Source organism: Ambystoma mexicanum, chromosome 1q, assembly GCF_040938575.1.
Source record: "Ambystoma mexicanum isolate Mex_15411 chromosome 1q, UKY_AmexF1_1, whole genome shotgun sequence".
In the NCBI taxonomy this organism is placed as follows: domain Eukaryota; kingdom Metazoa; phylum Chordata; class Amphibia; order Caudata; family Ambystomatidae; genus Ambystoma; species Ambystoma mexicanum.
The window spans coordinates 707771263-707791196 of record NC_090922.1 but is presented as its reverse complement, the minus strand read 5'-3'; the positions used below and the strand labels follow the sequence as shown (position 1 = coordinate 707791196).

Below are 19934 nucleotides of genomic sequence, written 5' to 3'. Positions count from 1 at the left end.
GGATTTTACAGACTCTTTCGTCGAGAATCGGAGGAGGGATCACGAGATTCGGGAGTCTTGGCAGTGGTGCGTGGAATCTCGGAAGCAGATGTCAAACAAACTACTGGAGTAGCCGTCGAACGTGCTGCCTGGGGGTAGAGGTCGGATTCGTCTTCCGACGACTGTATCTCCGTGACTTTAGGTAGTGTGGCACTCTTAGCAATCGTGGATGGTTGCTGTGTGTCATGGGGTGACCGTGATCTGGAAAGCCCAAAGGACACCGATTTGGCGGCCCGCTCTCTCTATGCCTTCTTATTCCGTTCACTCGTCACATGTGTCAAATCTCGGGAGTGGTTAGTGTGTTTAGTGGAAGTGTGGGTAGCACTCTTGCCACTGGGTGTAGTCCCCCCATAACTGGCCCGCCGGTCAGTCCTCCAAGGTCGGGGGCTTGCTCTTGGGTGCCTGCTGACACCCCTGTGCCCTCGCTGTCCGAAGCGGCGGCGTTGCTACCATCGCTGAAGGAACCCACTGCGTCCATGGCCTCGAGTTGCCTGGCGTAGTGGGCCCAACGCTTGGTGGAGCAGTCCTTAAGTGCTTTGAAGCGCTTACAAGTTTGACAATTTGCCTCGGAGTGGTCCCTTCGAAGACACAGGTTACAGGTGTTATGTTTATCTAGCCAGGGGAATTTACGGTTGCACTTCGGGCAGAATTTAAATGGAGTACTCTCCATATGTCAATATCTGGCAGCGGGCGGGTATAAGTAGGAAAAAGAGAGTGTGTGTGTGTGTGTGTATGTCCACCCCCCACTCTCCCTACTTGCAGGACCGAGGCCAGAGGCCTTCCAAGGCCCGGGCCGAGGACAGAGGCCTTGCAAGGCCCAAGGTCTGTCATGTAGTCTCGACGGCTGTTCTTCCTTGGTCTCAAGCACCGGCGTCGATCTTCAGCGATCTTCGACGTGTGGTTTTAGAACGGGGATTTTTTGATAATTCTATGAAAAATGGCTAAAAGCCAGGGAACTCTGCAACTATGCTTCCGACAAGTATGGTGGAAAAAAACAATCTGAGGGTCCTACACGCGTGAGGGATCATGGGTACAGTGGATGTCACACTAGGGATAGTATTACTAGCGTGCCCTAGTTCGACGCCCCTTTTTGAGTTTCGAAAAACAAACTAATACTCCGCAGCTTCCACTAGATGTCGGCCTATGCACAGCATGTGATCTAAGCAGATTCCACAAGCCTCATATATATATACATATATATATATATATATAAACAATGACAGTAAATAAATAAATCTACCCATTTCGGGGTGGCCTTTTGTGTTTGAATAGCTGGGCACTTTTTCATTGCATTAGCTTTGGACTGGCAGAAGGTAATAGCCCATCTACAATATTTAGGCTCTGAGGTGATGATAGCGAGTGCAACATACAGCTTTGTAGGCATATCAGACCTCACCTGCTTTCAATCTCCGAGTTTGTAAATAAGTAGATTTAGAGTATCAGTGGTAATATTCCCCTGCAAACATTCTGGGATTGTTAAAGTATTCTGTTAAATAAACACAATGTGAAAAGATAAATTGATATAACACAATCCTAACCAAAAGGGTAACCAATCATAAACCGTGACTATGGTAGCAATAGCAATTTTGTTTGAAAATAAATGTTTGGTTATGGTAAAGACTAGCAGAGCGTGCATTCAACTCAAGTGTCTTTGTGGCGGTATGCAGTGAGAACTGTGACAGCAGGATAAAAAGTATTTTCTGGAGTGAAGAAGCCCCATTTTCATTTCAGCTCAGAATTGGAAAGTATGTTCTGTATCACACTCATCAAGGGAACTGCTTCCATGCGGGAACACTGAGATGCGTTTGATTTTGTGGATCGCAATTGGTTGATAAAATGTTCAGGTAAAATCTGGAGTACACAGTAGCAATCTAGATGAGTGACGTGATGCCATGAATGATTGAATGCTTTATGTTAAATAGCATTAAAATACTTTTTTATTCACTGGCAGAAAGTGGTGCCAGTTCAGGATGGGAGTATTGTGTTGCTATCTATATGTATTCCTGTCAAGCCATACCTCCATATAATAAGTGTGCTGTCATCCGACAGGAGATATTCAGGGTGGGCAAGACAGAAATCATTACAATGACCTAACTAGGATGAGAAATTTGGGAATCATCGGGAAGGTCAGGTTGAGAGCTCCAACGTGAACAAAAACATGTCGCTGAATTGTTAACAGGGGATAAGCTAAGAGAAAAGAGCTAGTAACCCTGCATCTATTGCTGCACAGAAACATGCAAGCTGAAACCAGGCTTGCAATACAGTCAATTGATGGATTAACATGTGATCAGTGCTCCAGTTAAGATTTGTAGTTTTGTACTTCCTATTTTTAAACTTTGAGAGTAAATGCGATTTCAAAGGAGTAAAAACGAATTTTGTCATCCACAAAAGAGTAACAAGTATGTGAAAATCCAACCTACGTGTCCAAAAGGTTAAAACTATATGGAAATCATTATGCAGCAGCAGTCTACATCATGACCGAAAGCAGGTTTTCTCAAATTAACAGATAAATCAATGTGCAGTAGAACAAACGCCCGCTTAAATGGAGCAGATGAGCACTAACATTGTGCGCTCACACAAAACAGGTCATCTTGTGTAGGGGCTGATCAGCCTTCCCTCACACAAACAGAAACGGCCAATTGGGGCAACAGCAATGCAAGCTGCCAGCATGTACAACAGGTGGAGTAGATACGTACAAGTTAAGCAAGAGTAGAAGATACCTACAAAGAGAACATATAAAAAATGGGTTTATAGGACACGTGCAATATGGGCTTCAGGAGTATGCATTGGAACTCAGTATAGCATTCTTTCCTCACATGTAAAAGGAACGTCATGGGTCTGAACAGTACAAGATTACCACAGAGAAGCTGGTCAGAGCAATAGAGGTTCCACCATCAGAGAAGAATCAGCATGGGATAGAGCAGTGCAAGCACCCCCACACTGAACAGGTAAATAAAAGGAATCAGAAATGCAAGCTACACTTGCATAGAATGTGAACAGCATAGACCTCGGCAGTCCAAATTCACCCCCAAGAACGTGCCCAGCAGGGGCAAAGTGATCCAAGCTCTCCTTACATCGAATAGGAATAGCATAACAGCAGTGGGAGCACCACCCACATAGAACAGGGCCAGTTAATTGCCTCTGCAGTGTAAGCTCCTCACAGACAGAACTAATATAGCATTGATAGCTACCAGTTAAAATGTGAAGCATACATCTACTTCCGGAATCGAAAAACACCACATAAAAGGAGACAAATTAGACAGAATCCAACCTTAGACCAACAAATGATTTGTGTACCATTTGCTGGCCACTCTGTAGTTGTTCCACTTCCTAAACCATTTTTCAGAAAGGGATGTTAATACCATAGAAGGATACATTGCTCAATATTCCTTTCATTTTTCCTCTACAAAGGTCTGCCCATTTGATCATATATATATATATATATATATATATATATATATATATATATATATATATATATATATATATATATATATATATATATATATATATATATATATATATATATATATATAATTTTTAAGACCCAAACAAACCTAGATACTTTCACAGTAAAGCAAGCATGACTTGTATTATGTGTTTTGAGGTTTGATATCAGATTTGTCTGTTGATCAATGAAAGCCCTCATGTATTGGATGTAGTAGTGCTTAATAGTATGCCTGTGATGTGATGTGATATGATAGTACAGAGAGGCTTAAATCTACATCTTGTCTCATGGTCAAATGTTGCTATCCCGAATTTGCCTTGCAACCTTCAGAATTCAGTGAACTATCGGCTAAGCTAATAATAATCAGAGTGCTTAGACAAACCATTACATTTGTGGGAAATGTTCTCCACATTAATGTGCTGAACACACCAGATAGATAAAACTTTATGATAAATGCACACAACACAGGAGCTCAGAAAGAGATTTCAGTGCAATGCAAGCATGTATCATTTGTTTGTTAAAAATTATGCTTCCCAATTGTAACTAAGTTTTCCATCTTATTACTGCAACGATCCAAAAATGGTAGGAAAATAAATATTGATAGAAAATGCTCCTTTCCAGACACAATACACAGCAACAGTTGAATAGAAAGACACCCTTTCTCATCTCACTGTGTGCTCCGACAAGCTCAGAGAAACATGTCTGAACCACTCCTTCATAGTCTCCAGTTTCATCCATGCAGATAAGAATCAAAGCATGAAATCTGGTTTCTGTCATGCCACCTGCCCTTTGCAATGACCTCTGCCCTCAACTGGTGCATAAATGCTACGCATAGAAAGATAGGTGTATTTGCAAAAAAAGGCCTGGTACGACAATTATCTGGAGCTCTGCATGTGACAATTTAGTAGTGCCGTCTACTGCTAGTTTTTTTTTAAAGGATGGCAATAGAAACATATGCTTACTTCAGTTGGATAATCCCTAGTGCTTACAGTTTTAAGAAGCTCTTGAATCTCCTTCTCGTGTTCAGTTGCCTGCTGATTTCTGTCACTCAGAACATCCTGCAGCATCTTCTCCTTGCTCTGCAGGCAGAGTTGTAGCTTTTCAACTATTTCATTATTCTCACCAGTGGACTTTCTTAGCCACTCTGCAGATAAACTCTACAGAAAATAAGAAAAAACAATTATAGGAGTTTTAACAAAACAAAAGCATGACAAAATCTGCTTCACAAGAATTATCTGCGATTTTCAAAAGATTTGATGTGCCCTATGCATGACTACCAGTAATGTAAATTTCTGAGCAAAATGCTTGATCCATTGCAACACCCCAGCTGCCAAGGTCAGACCATTCTCACCAGGCCTAAAATCAAAGCCTGCCCCGTATGCCTAGATGTCACGGTTTCTCTAGAGGTGGAAGGTGGTTTGCTGTCTGATTTATATCACTGTGGCATACAAGATCTCCCCGGCACCAAGCGGATGACTATCTACTATCATTTGGAAAAGGCTGGGAGAATGACTTAGTTTAAACCACTCGCTTGCTGCAGAACGTACACGTGATTTAGTTTTCAATTAGTGATACAAAAGCTCCCATTAAAGAACATTTTTAAGTAGGATATTTCCTTAAAGAAATGGGTTTAGTTTTATAATTCAATGCCGTAATGTTAAAAAAGCACCCAGAAACAGTATGTTGGGTAAGGAGCAGGAGATTACTTAAAAAAAATTTATGCTTTTAGGATTATTGAAAATACAAACTTTAAAGAAGAGTTTTGTTCAAATAACCCATCCCTATTTCATTCATATATTTGGTGCCAGATTGTTTGCATAATGAACTTCATGTGTACCTGCCAAGAGGTTCAGAATCTGCTCAAAACATACACTACATTCCAGAAATGCAGTACACCAGAAGCTAGTTCAACGAGGGCAGCAATGATAGTACGTGTGAACAAGAAGTTGATCCCATAGAAAAGTAAGATAAGGAAAATTGGTAAGTGACTTGGACATCTGGTGTAAAGACATACCTCAAGTTCCTTGTGTCTGTCGTGCAGAGACGCCTGCAACTGCTGAATGCATCCCTCCCTGTCTTTTATGCTTCTGCTGTATTTCTCCTCCATTTGTTGCTTCAACCACTGGAGATTACTGTAAGCCGTGGATATCTGTTCTATTTCAATGTCTTTCGATTTCAGCATGCTGTCCAAACTCTACCAAACCCAAGAAAGCAATGAACAGAGTTATTGTATACCAATTGTTGTTGTGAAAACTTAAGAAGAGGTCATAGGAGGCCACAACTATCTTATTACTGTTATGCAAACTTCTAATTGTGCTCCCACTCATGTTGCAAGGTTTTTTTTCTTTTTACTTCCTTGCTTTGCAAGTCCACAATATATATTTTTGTCTTGCAGCGGCTCCCTGGATGACCACCAACTTTTGAAAGCAATGCGTGTTGGATATCCCAGTGATTCCTAGTAATAATGGATTTGAAGAGGCATGCAACATTGGATGAAAACATGCATCAACCACCACCATTACACTGCTTTTATTGAGATTCATCTTTCAAAAATACAATGAACATTTCAAGGAAAACCCTATGTCTACCTGTCTATGAACTATTATCGCAGGGCGCTGAAAAAAACAGATCAAGCTCAAGGCTTTTAAGTATGCCATTACATGTACTGGTTATGTCAGAAGGTTAGAAAAGTGTAATTTTCTAGGACAAAATACAATTGTTCAGTGTTGACAAGCACTGACTGCCAAATTACAGCAAAACATATTATAGCAGGGTTCGAAATTAAGATTGTATAAGCAGGAGATAAAAGCAGCTCCTGCGTATCCAGAATTAACTAGTGACAAGGAGCTACCACTGGGGAATGAGGAGCTAGTACATAGCGTTCCACAGATATAGAATTGTGTCCATTTTTTATTACCCTTAAAGCTTTCAAAGTTTCATAGAGGTGTTGTAATGTTTATTTATAGATTGTCCCAAACACAGAAATAGATTTCCATAGGTGTGTTTCTTCAGCATCAGTTGGTCTGGGAGCCAAAGGTAGCTGTTGGAGCCAAGATAACTAGGCTCTACCAGGCTACATGCAGGAGCTGAATAGCTCCCCTCAATTTTTTGATCCCTGCTATAGGTTGACAACTGTTGAGAAAGCTATAAGCAATATTACAAAAAGATCCCTTATTTTATTATGCCATTGTTTATTGCCAGTCTATATAGAAATCATAACATCCAAACTGTAATAACATAAAACACCGTTTTGCCACAATCAGACAATAACAACTGAAAGAACACACAGCTCAGGTATCATATTAAAAACAAAAAACCTAGATTTCTGATACCTCCTATGCACCATTATTCAAAAGATGTACACTTCACGCTCAAGACTGCTTAGAACATCTCTAAGCGAATGATTCTTCAGATAGCCATTAAAAATAGTTTAGTTCCCCAATCTATTGCCATTTTCCTACACAATGATAACTTTTGTACATGTTATGTTGGTTGGCACAACCATTAACATGCTCACCTAGTACATTCCTTAAGTGTATATCTCTTCCTTCCAACGGGAACATTTCAAGCATTAAATGCTCAGTTTAAACAAGCATTGGGAATGGCAATAGATTTGGCGTTTGTAGTTTATTGCATTTTACATTTAGCATAGAGGGAAGAAATGACAGCATGGATGAATGAAGGGCAGCACCAGAGAGTGAGGGAGACACTGCGCGATGAAAGCTAGGCCAGCACAAGTGCACAACAGCATTGCACAACATTTGCAGGAAGGGGTGACAGTGCAAAATGGGAGGATGAAATGATAGAGCAAGGCGGAGCAGAGCAACAGCACAAAGGGTGGGCTGATTGACAGCACAAAGGTGGGTGGAGTGACAGCGCTAGAGTGGGGAGGAACAACAGCGCAAGGGGGAAAGGAGCAACAGCACAAGGGGAGGAACGATAGCACAATGCGGGGAGGAACGACAGCACAATGCAGGACGGAGCGACAGTGCAGAGAGAAGGACTGACAGCACAGGGTGAAGGAATGACAGGGCAAAGGGGTGAGTAGGAACAGCACAAGGGAGGAGGAGGAACAGTGCAAGGGGGAAGGACAGCACAAGGGAGTAGGAAGGCCAGACAAGGGGATGAGGAGGGAAAGAGCAAGGGAGTGATGAGGGACAGTGCAAGAGGAGGAGACGGGACAGCGCAATGGAGTAAGCGATAGAGCACACAGGGGAAAGGACCAATAGAGCAAGTGGGGGAAGGAGCGACAGCACAAGGGGGGGAAGGAATGACAGCGGAATGGGGTAAGGAGCCAAGTACAAGGGGGAGAGGACGAATAAAGCAAGGAGAGAAAGAGTGACAGCACAAGGGAGCAAGAAATGACAGCGCAAGAGGGGGAGGAAGGACAGCGCAAGGGGAGGAAAGGAGCAACAATGCAAGTGGGGAGTGACTTCAGTTGGTTGTATGCATTATTTCAGCCTTTCGTCGTAGTTATCCTATATTGTAGTGTTGATGTCAAGCCGATTTCTTACAAGGACACCTATATATCGTTAGTGGCACTGCATCTATCCAATCAACTAACCTGAACATGTCCTCACAACATACAGATGTCCTCATAAGAAATCTGAGATTTGTAGTCAGTGGTACCGCACCTCTCCGAAAAATCGTTTGTGGTGAGTCATACCCTCCAGGATATTGCTGCACTTAATGTAAAATCTTGCAGCACAAAAAAGCAAATTTTGAAGCAGACAACTGCATTTTTGTAGCATTTTCAATTTGTGGTTGGTGCCTATTGTGGGGGAGCACTGCCTCTGTTGCCCAGGGTGGTGGTGGTGTACAACCAGCGGTGCTGCTGGGCCCATGGGTGGCGGTAACACTGCTTGCTAAGGCACTGAGTTATGGTTTTTGATGCTCTCTCAGCAAGGCCTTGGGTGGTGGTAGTGATGTTGAACCTGGAGCAGGTGGTGGGGCTAGTGCTGCTGCTAAAGTAATCAATGGTGGTCCTGTATGTTGGGTCCTTTGTGATGTTGGCTGTTAGGGATTAGGGTGTGGGGCTGGTCCTACTGAAGCCCAGGGTGGTGGTACTGATTTCACAGTCAAGTATACCTTCTACTGTATATGTTAAAAGATGATATATCTTTGTCAATCCCTCATATTAAGTTATAGTGGGTATTGGGGTTTGGGTCATCACCCCCAAACTTCTATAGGTAGTCAACCGATTTCAGCGGCACTCTTAGCTCGCTGCTTTCTTCAGGACAAATAATGACATTACTGCATTATATACGTTAAAAAACAATTTCTTCTGGGTTCTCCCCGCAGTGGGTTCTTGGAGGGTCTCTCCGGATCTTGAACGGGCGTAGTGGTTTCTCTTTACCTGGGTTAAAAACAGAAAAAGGAGGGGCATCATCAGTCTGTTGATCATGCTCAGTCTATTGATTGTCTTTAGGGGAAATGGGAGTTATTTAATACATGACAGTTCTCTCACCTGTCTTGACAAGTGTCGCCCCAATGATTTCACTATCCAGAAATTAATTCTTATTACTTGGTCCCATCTCCTGGGTACTATCAGATTGGTCTCCCAATGTGTTCATGTTCTAGAGTTGTGCCTGTGGAACGGTTAACTGCATGCTACTGTTTACTAATTGTACCATCAACCTAATCAATGACACAGAGTTCTCCATTACCGGTCTTCTTTGGCTTCCCACTAGTCTCTTTATGTTCAGAAGTTCCTCAGTTGTACATGCCCATCGTTACTAGATGTTCCAGGCTCTTTATGAATGGGATTCGTGGTTTCTCTGCAAAGAAACCAATCCATCAGACACCAATAGTCTCATTGTAGGAGTGCATTAGCGGGCAGAGTCTCCAACTATTGATCAACACCCTCCAGGTTCATTCTATTCTGTAATGATGTCACTATTTCGAAAGTGTTCCCCAACAGGATCTTTTAGTAACCGTGCCATTGCCCAATCTTATTCTATCGCTACTGTCCGTTATGATCAGTGACTCTGGAACTTATCTCGTAGTGCACCGCGTCCCGATCCGCTTCCAGTAGTACGGCCGTAATGGTTGCGGTCGTCATCTTTGATTCGGCTATATTTACTTAGCTTGTGCTCACGTGACATTGTATGCGGTTACTGTTCGAGTGGCGATATTTTTCTTCTTATGGCTTTGGGACCAACGCGTTTGATATTATCTTCTTGGATATATTCCATATACTTCCTCGGTTGTATTAATTTAACTAGAGCGGCAGCTCCATCGTCAGGACTACCAATTTTCCTAGTGAATCTTGGGAGTTGTGGTCTCCTCGCCTGTATGTCCGAGCTGTACATACGTCTGTGGCTTCCTATGGGTTCTTTCATTAAATGGGAAGATATTCCCTTTAGGATTACTGCGCATAGTGTTATCTTCTTGGATATATTACATAAACTCCCCCTTGGATGTGTTAACTTGGGGCTACATTGTCGGGCCAACGTGTTTTCTCATGGATCATGGGAGTTGTAGTCTCCTAGCCTCTGTGTCCATGCCCCGTATTAGTCTGTTGTTTCATGTGCATTTTTTCTAATTGGGGAGAGATTCAAATGAATTGAAAGGATAGTGTTATCCTTTTAGTTCTTTTTAATACATTAAGCTGGTGGCTTAAGATGCCAGTATTCCATAGAGTCCCAGTCTGGAAGTAACCATGTTCTGGCACATTAGTCTATGCCAAAACTAACCCCAGGCAATCATGGGGGTAGTGATTATCTACGTTCTCTATTGCATTCATTGATCAAACAACGGGGAACCTTATACCATATAATTATATATGGTTCTAGCATATTGGCGACGGTCTTGGTGTCTTCCGGGGGCCTCATGTATGGTGAATTCGATTTCATAGCGTCTAACAGGTGAGTATCTCGAAAGGAACTAGTTGTTAATTCTACTCATAGTAATTCTCATGCGTCACTTATGCCGCACACTATTAGTGCATCCAATCTCATAGTGTGTTATGCGACATTGCTGCCTGTTTCCTACACGTGGTAGCTCTCTTGCGGCACTATGACTCTTCAACAGTTGTTACTAGTCAACTTAAGGGAGGGAAAGAGAGGGAAGGGAATGTGGGGAATAATCTGCCCCTTGCGATGCCCGCCCTATCCTTTTCATAGTGTAATATTCCTTTCTGGATCGTGGCTTTATTTTTAAGAGTTCTTTTCGACCTTACTGTACTGCCAATGCTTGCCAGCAGATCTCTTCATTTAGCCCATTCTTGTGGGTCTGGAGTCTAAAGATCCACATCTGTTCTCTTTTCAACAAGAAGGCGGCCATATTCCCACCTCTTTTGGGTACCGATACTTTTTCTAATACGATCCATGCTATCTCATTTTCAGAGTGTCCCTTCGTCATGTAGTGTTCCGCCAGGGGCGCCGTCCGTCGTTTCGTCCTGATGCTTGATCTGTGTTCGCATATTCGTGTTTTAATTGCCCTTGTCGTCATGCTGATGTACCTTTTATTACATGGGATTTGGATGAGGTGGACTACATTGGTTGTATTACAATTTGTGAATGTCCTCAGTTCCCACGGGTTCTGCCAGCCAATGTCCAGGGATGTGGTCCGTTTGGTAAATTTGCATACTGCGCAACACAAACCCCAATACCCACTATAACTTAATATGAGGGATTGACAAAGATACATCATCTTTTAACATATACAGTAGAAAGTATACTTGACTGTGAAAATTATACTTTTAACCATTATCTGACTCAAGGGGCCGGATAATAATTAATAATAACACCCACGAATTGGAGGCGGTAAGAATAAAGTTCAGGACCAACCACCAATAAGTGTGCACTTGGTTTTTAGAGATAGAAATGTAGTGAGAGAGGATAGGGTGAGGACCTCAACACCTTGGTTGTGGGCGTCACACCAGCGTAGGGCTGGACTGACCAAACCATTGGTGAAAAAGGTACGAACACACAGGGTGAACAAGTAAATTATAGGTATTTAGCCACAAGAGATGATGGCCCCCATCAAGTGAGGAGTCAGAGGGATCCCAACAACTAAACACTACTGCAAGGAAAGTAGAGGAAGTGCCCATGTGGTGGTCTCTCCAGGGGTTAGTATCCATTTCAGCTAAACAGTGGTTCAGATTTTGATTCCATTCAGAGTCCACAAAGGTGGCAGGGCCAGAACCACAGGACAAAGGAGGTCAGCTTACAGCCAACCCACTATGAGTGCACAGGAGCAGCAATGGCAATGACAGGTAAACTAGGCAGTAGATCAGGGATCGCTTAAAGAGTCACAAAAGATGCAGGCAGGACAATCCAACAATGATGAGCAGCTGTACGGGGACCTGGTTCCCGGTATCCCATGTTAATGCTGGAGCACAACATCTCTAAAAAGGGCATGTAATGGGTAGGTTCTGGCTTATAATTCTGCAAGACATCTGCATCACGGTTTGCGTTTCTGAGGAATCCAGACTCTGCTTGGCCACTGCTGCACTGTTTGGCTGCTGCACCCCTGGCTACCAATTTAGCTACAGCATACCTGTGGCTCCTTCTGCAACCCACTGTTAAGGGGGCTTGAGTTGTCCTTCTTGGCGAGAGTTTCTGTATATACACAGAACCCAAACCTAGACAGCTTCAGACCCAAGAATAACATTGATATGGTAAAATTGCGCACAAGCTGTGAAAAAACCATGACTTGCACTGATTCGAGAAAGATTTTACAGCTCTGTTTTGCCATAAACGCAGAGCATATCTTTTGACTTTACACCATTGGTTACAATTGGGTTTTTACCTCTATTGGTGAGGCAGTCATCGTGAAATCACACATCAGTTTTCCCCCTGAATGACCGGGCTCCCGAATCAGATGTCAGACTAAGCTCATTTGAACATGTCACAGATACATTTCAGAGCATGTATTTTAATCGTATGGCAGAATGTGGGTCTTCATGGACCACACAGAACTGTGATAACAGTTGTGTCAATCTGGTATACTTGGAAATGCTTCATCAGAGGCAGAATTATTGTATTTTCCAGAGCAAAAAATTAGGACACCATGAAAGAAAATAATGTGCCCATTCACAAGAGCCAAATGAATTGAGGCAGCGGAATAAAGCAAGGCTTGATTTGAACTAGATCTTTCACAAGAAAGCCAGTTTTGGCATGACCGGATGGCATCAATGCAATGGGCCTCATTACAAACCTGCCGGTCCGGAAAGAACGGTGGTGGTAAATCCGCCACCACCGTTCTTTCCGGACCGGCTGATTAAGAGTCCTGCAGGCAGGAGGTGTCACTCCCGCCAGGTCTGACATGGCGGGTTTAACACCATCTGCCTGCAGGCGGACATGGAAACACTGGCACCATTACAGCATGGTGCCGGTGTTTCCACTTCCCCATTCCAATGGAGTCCATGGGAATGGGGATTTACCGAATTCCGCCTCAGGAATTACCGGGTCACCGGGGTTGTAATGCCCCAGTGATTCCGGGAATCACAGAGGCGGAATGGTAATATGAGTCCGGCGGTAACCTGCCGTTTTTTCCGGCTCGGTTACCACCGGACTTGTAATGAGGCCCAATGACTCACACACCAAACAGGTAGGAAAACAATAGGCCTACAGGATCAGAAAACAACATGTGTCCAAATATATGGCAAACAAGGAAGGCTATGGTGAAAGCATGAAAATGCATTCTACATTGCAAAGATTTCAGAAGACCTTTACATTGAGGATGCAACAGCAAGAACAGATAATATTGATGTATTCTTTGTGATGAATCCAGTGGAGTCATCATGGATTCCCCGGCGCTGACCTCATCCCATGTGGCCAGGGGATGGCAGCCGCTACCTGACCCTGGGAGCAGTTTCATGAGGGAGGATCACGTGTGAGGAGAAAACTACTGTGTAGACGTTTTTACTCCATTGGCCAAGATGTGATATTCCCCCTTCCCATGAGGAAGAACCTCTCCTACCTGAATTCCTAAGGGCCTTATGTCATTCCAGTCTGGCCCCCACCTTTGGCTCAAACACCCGCACACAACATCGGTTGTTTCTAATTATAATTGTTCTTTTTTTTTAACACGCTTAGTATCAACAAGTGGTTTCTAAGTGGCGGATCAGGAATCAAACCTGTGTTGCACTGCGTTGTCTTTCTTCCAAGACAAAGGCGTTGCCTCTGAGCTATGCTTCCTCCCCCACATAAAGTGTCTTTATGTGGAATTTATAAGAAAGAAAAAACATTCAGGAGTTAAAAGTCCCGAGACAACTATGGACTCAAACTCCAATAACCACGCAGATACTGAGACGATGAGGAGAACAAGAGAGTTTGAACAAACTGACAAGTGCTTGATGTTTAAAATGCAGACTAGTTTTTCCCAACCTGCAATGAGCAGGACATTTAAAGCCGGCAACCGCACTGTCAAGTCGAGCAGTACAAGAGGAGACGTGGTCATCCACACTTGGGCTCAAGAACGCAAGGCACACCAACAGAGCTGGCATAACGGAGAGAACCGCTGGGAGAAGAAAAGGAGTACCACGTGCGAGCAAAAAGGGCTGTGGAGAAGCCGGGAGCCACAGTGGAGCTCCTGGAGATTGGGCCACTCAAAGCAACAACATTCTCTAGCCCGAGTAGAGCAGGAGAGGTGTTGTGTGCCTGCAAAGCTGTGCACGAAGAACATCTGCACACTCCAAACTGGAAAGCAGGAGAAGGAATCACAAGCGGCATCAGAAGAACTGGAAGGAACTGGTGAGTCTGCCCAAAGCAGCTGGCGACCCCAGGGAGTTCCGACAAGTGCGCCATCAAGTGTTTGAATGCTACAATATTGCTGACACAGAAAATGAACAAAGGTTGTTTAAATGCAGTCAAAGCAAAGTATTAGTTCAGCACCCAATAAGAAGAAAGTTTGAATGCAGACACAACAAAGTATGAAAGGAAACCCAACTCAACATCCGCCGGCAGGCGGAAGAGCCGGCCACACGCAAAGGCCACTCTAAGGCCCTGTTTGCCCCTCTGCATCCAGTCTTCTTCAGCCAGGTGGCGCGGGCAGGAGCCCCCACCTTCCACAGGCCAGGATCAGCTCATCAGAGCTGCAGCACCGTGCTACGAGGCACGTAGAGGATTGCTGTGCACCCAGGCCCCCACAAGCCCCTACCAGCACCTTTGTGCTGCCCCCCCCTCCCAGAGGAACTTTTCACCTCCCCACTGGCCACCCCTCACCCAGAAGCGGCCCGGGTTGCGTCCAGCAACACGCCGAATTTGAAAAAAAAAAAGAAAGAAAAAAATCAAAACAAAATGTCGGGCGCGATGCGGCGCCAGAGCGAGGCTCGGCATCCTGGTTGCTAAGCAACCGTGCTTCTTAGCACTCAACATCCGCCGGCAGGCGGAAGAGCCGGCCACACGCAAAGGCCACTCTAAGGCCCTGTTTGCCCCTCTGCATCCAGTCTTCTTCAGCCAGGTGGCGCGGGCAGGAGCCCCCACCTTCCACAGGCCAGGATCAGCTCATCAGAGCTGCAGCACCGTGCTACGAGGCACGTAGACGATTGCTGTGCACCCAGGCCCCCACGAGCCCCTACCAGCACCTTTGTGCTGCCCCCCCCTCCCAGAGGAACTTTTCACCTCCCCACTGGCCACCCCTCACCCAGAAGCGGCCCGGGTTGCGTCCCAGCAACACGCCGAATTTGGAAAAAAAAAAAGAAAGAAAAAAATCAAAACAAAATGTCGGGCGCGATGCGGCGCCAGAGCGAGGCTCGGCATCCTGGTTGCTAAGCAACCGTGCTTCTTAGCACTCAACATCCGCCGGCAGGCGGAAGAGCCGGCCACACGCAAAGGCCACTCTAAGGCCCTGTTTGCCCTGTTCGCCGCTAACGGCGCGTGGCGAGTCCCCCTACTATTCACTCACGAACCTCTGATGCCCAATGACAATACATGGGCTTACACTGGGGAACGCAGCGGCTGAGCAGGAGCTCACGACACGGCAGAAGCAGCGGACTTGGCTTGGAAACCCTCCGGGAACAAATACCTGGTAAGCGCGGCCACATTGCGCTACTTTTAACTCTGTTTCTGTGTTGGTCTGCCAGCCTCGATTTTGCTTCATTTGGTATAAAGGCACACAAGTGCTCCGAGTTGCCCCATAAAGGCCTAGGCAACGTGCACATGCATGCCCCTCAGCCTCTGTATCACTCTCATGCTCATTGCCTTACTCTGCACCCACCTTGCCACCCTCTTACCCTCCACATCCAGCCACGTACTCAAATACTTTGACGCACTCCAGCCAACATACAACCCTATTGTATATGAGTTGTGTTGTGCCCTAATGGTCGCCCCTGACCTCATTTGAACTGTGTTGTGCCCTAATGGTCGCCCCTGACCACATTTGAACTGTGTTGTGCCCTATGGTCGCCCCTGACCACGTTTGAACTGTGTTGTGCCCTAATGGTCGCCCCTGACCACATTTGAACTGTATTGTGCCCTATGGTCGCCCCTGACCACATTTGAACTGTGTTGTGCCTTATGGTCGCCCAGACCACATTAGAACTGTGTTGTGCCCTATGGTCGCCCCTGTCCACATTTGAACTGTGTTGTGCCTTATGGTCGCCCCTGACCACATTTGAACTGTGTTGTGCCTTATGGTCGCCCCTGTCCACATTTGAACTGTGTTGTGCCTTATGGTCGCCCCTGACCACATTTGAACTGTGTTGTGCCTTATGGTCGCCCCTGACCACATTTGAACTGTATTGTGCCCTATGGTCGCCCCTGACCACATTTGAACTGTGTTGTGCCTTATGGTCACCCCTGACCACATTTGAACTGTATTGTGCCCTATGGTCGCCCCTGACCACATTTAAACTGTGTTGTGCCTTATGGTCGCCCAGACCACATTAGAACTGTGTTGTGCCCTATGGTCGCCCCTGTCCACATTTGAACTGTGTTGTGCCTTATGGTCGCCCCTGACCACATTTGAACTGTGTTGTGCCTTATGGTCGCCCCTGTCCACATTTGAACTGTGTTGTGCCTTATGGTCGCCCCTGACCACATTTGAACTGTGTTGTGCCTTATGGTCGCCCCTGTCCACATTTGAACTGTGTTGTGCCTTATGGTCGCCCCTGACCACATTTGAACTGTGTTGTGCCTTATGGTCGCCCCTGACCACATTTGAACTGTATTGTGCCCTATGGTCGCCCCTGACCACATTTGAACTGTGTTGTGCCTTATGGTCGCCCCTGACCACATTTGAACTGTATTGTGCCCTATGGTCGCCCCTGACCACATTTGAACTGTGTTGTGCCTTATGGTCGCCCCTGACCACACTTGAACTGTATTGTGCCTTATGGTCGCCACAGACTACATTTGAACTGTGTTGTGCCCTATGGTCGCCCCAGACTACATTCGAACTGTGTTGTGCCTTATGGTCGCCCCCAGACTATATTTGAACTGTGTTGTGCCCTTTGGTCACCCCCAGTCTTTATTTGAACTGTGCTGTGCCCTATGGTCGCCCAGACTACATTGCCTGTCCCTGACTGCATTCAACCTGTCTCTGATTGCATTTAGCCTACATATGAATGCTCCGTCTAGCCTAGAGGTACCCGACTCTTGCAAACCAACAGCCTAAAACCAGGCCACAATGATACTAACTTTTATTTACCTGTCAGCCCTTTGGACCACAATGCCTAAAGTAAACCACTATCCGAGGCCCACACTACAGGGCATACCGCCTGTAGATGAAGGACTCTTAACTCCCCCCCCTAGAGCCCAGCCATCTACTTTCACACTCACTTATTACCCACCAATCACTAACACACCTTCCCTGTGACATCGCAAATAGAAACGCAAAACTACGCTCAAGACTACCTAAAATTTACGAACCATTAGCTAGACTCAATACCTCCTGCAATAGAAGTAACGCCAACATCCGAAACACTCCTCCTGTAAAAACTGACCTCCATCGCAACAACCGCCTAAATAAGCAGCCCAACACTAACAATAGCATACCAAAAAAGAAAAGCAATGCCACCCAGCCCACAGTAAAGCCGAACATCCAACTGAAGTGCGCCCTTATTAATGCCAGGTCACTAATAGCACACGCTACCGAAATTGCGGATCTCATTCAAATAGGAGACTATGACATCTTCGCCATAACAGAAACTTGGCTGCACCAAGCTGCAGGACCTGCCCTAATGCTTGCCTTACCCCATAATTACACCATACTTAGAGAAGACAGAGTCAACTCTCGAGGAGGTGGCCTAACTATTATTGCTAAAAATAATCTCTCCCTAAAAATTGATTCAAGTTCAACAACCAACTCCTGCGAATCATTAACTGCTAAACTCCTCGCATCTCCCTCTCAAACTATTACTATTCACCTTATCTATAGACCACCTGGCCCTATTGGCACGTTCGAGGAGGACATTTCCACAATCCTCTCAAACAACCTAAAAACTTCATCCCAAGCTATCCTTCTGGGTGACCTAAACCTAGGCTACAATGACCCTAAAGACCTGCAAGCAACTAATATCACTAATGTCATCTCAGAACTAGGCTTCTCCCAAAAAATCCTACAACCCACACACGAAAAAGGCCGTATACTTGACTGGGTTGCTGACTATAATTGCAATACAACGATTGTCGATATCACCTCACAAATCTGGACTGATCATGCACTGATAACTTTCCTCCTAAATGTTAACTTGGCCCTACCTATTGAAAATGCGCTGGCTCCCCCCTTGCCAACTAGAAACAAAAAACCTATAACTACAGAAAAACTGCTACCACTCATCCTCCCTAGATTAAACTCTCTACCTGACTCATTGGACACCTCATCACTAGTAAATGAATTCAACTCTTCTATGGCTACAGCTCTAGATACTATTGCCCCACTGAAACTGAGAAAGAGCAAGCCCAGAGCCCACCTAAACACCTGGTTTACTCCTCACCTTAAATCTCTAAGACTTGAAAAACGTAAATGCGAATCTGCTTGGCGACTAACCCCAACAGAGACAAATAAAATTACACTCATCAATGCCTCCAAGATCTACAAAAATGAAATAAAGAAAGCAAAAAGAGATAACTTCAACAACAGAATACTGCAGGCCAAATCTGGAACGAAAGAACTATTCCTTATACTAAAGGAACTAGAAAACCCCATTCCTGTCCAAGATAATTGTGACAAAAATAAAATATGGTGCTCGAACATCCAAAAAGCACTAAATGACAAAATTGCCACACTCCAAACAAAAATTGAGATAAAAAAACAGAATATTCCACCCTCAACTAACCCAAGAGGCAAACCACCAATCAGCACTAAACTAGACTATAAATTTAACTTCTCGAAAGTAACTATACTCGAAACTGAAAAGATAATACTTTCACTTAAGCCATCCAATTGCCGAGGCGACCTATGCCCAGCCCAACTAATAAAGGACGCGGCCAGAGACCTCTCCCCATTCATTTCTAAGCTTATTAATGCCTCCTTTGCTTCAGGCACCATACCAGATAACCTCAAGCAATCCTGGGTCCTCCCCCTCCTAAAAAAACAAACACTGGACCCATCCATCCCGACTAACTACAGGCCTATCACAACGGTACCCTTCCTATTAAAAATCCTAGACAGGGTAGCCTACCTACAGATCCAAAAACATTTGGAGTTGCACCACCTCTTAGGCACAAGACAATCAGGCTTCAGACCCCAGCACGGAACTGAAACCGCGCTCATCGATCTTAAAACTCAGGTTGATGAGCTGAGAGACTCTGGAAAGATGGCCCTACTCCTCTTACTGGACCTCTCTGCAGCCTTCGACCTGGTGGATCATGATGTGCTCTGCACCCACCTTGAAACAGCTGCCCATTTCTCCACACATGCCATCGCATGGATTAAATCATTCCTAACCGGTAGAACTATGAGAGTCTTCTCTACTTCTGCTGCTGCTGACCCTGTATCCATCACATGTGGAGTCCCACAAGGTTCTTGTGTCTCCCCCACTATGTACAACGTCTTCACGAAGCCCTTGTTCGATGATCTAGATGATCTGGGTGTTACCTACACTAACTATGCGGATGACACTCAGATTCTCATACCACTTTCAGGGGATTATGAACAAGATTTGGCCTTGGTGAACAAGACTTATCTCATCATTCAGGCATGGATGGCCACCCACGGGCTATGCCTGAATGATGACAAAACTGAACTTATCATACTGGGGAACAAACAAAACATCAATAGATTAAAAGAAGAATACTCCTCCTTCGTCATAGACGGCAATATTATCAAGGTTGCAAAAGAAGTAAAAACATTAGGGTTTTACCTTGATTCCCACCTCTCCCTAACCAAACAGGTGAGCGCAATGGCATCCAGTACCGCATATACCTGCAAGCTGATTAGAGCCGCAAAACCATACCTATCCACTGCCAACTGCCTAACCCTTGCTCGAGCATTAGTGTTGTCGAAATTGGACTATTGCAACGCACTATACTTGGGGGCCAATAAACATACGTTGCAA

At 44.9% G+C, this 19934-nt stretch overlaps 1 protein-coding gene across 15 annotated transcripts in view; it reads right to left on the bottom strand.

Moving 5' to 3' along the window:
- The window catches only part of PDE4DIP (phosphodiesterase 4D interacting protein), a 1465918-nt gene that overhangs the window by 389061 nt on the left and 1056923 nt on the right, over positions 1-19934 (bottom strand). For 14 of the 15 annotated variants that reach the window (XM_069641322.1, XM_069641325.1, XM_069641324.1 and 11 more), the window contains 2 exons: positions 5502-5681; positions 4450-4644 (listed from right to left, as the gene is read on the bottom strand). In XM_069641322.1, coding sequence (XP_069497423.1) covers positions 4450-4644; positions 5502-5681 — 375 coding nt within the window. The remainder of the gene's footprint in view (positions 1-4449; positions 4645-5501; positions 5682-19934) is intronic. The other variant, XM_069641318.1, reaches the window with a different exon arrangement.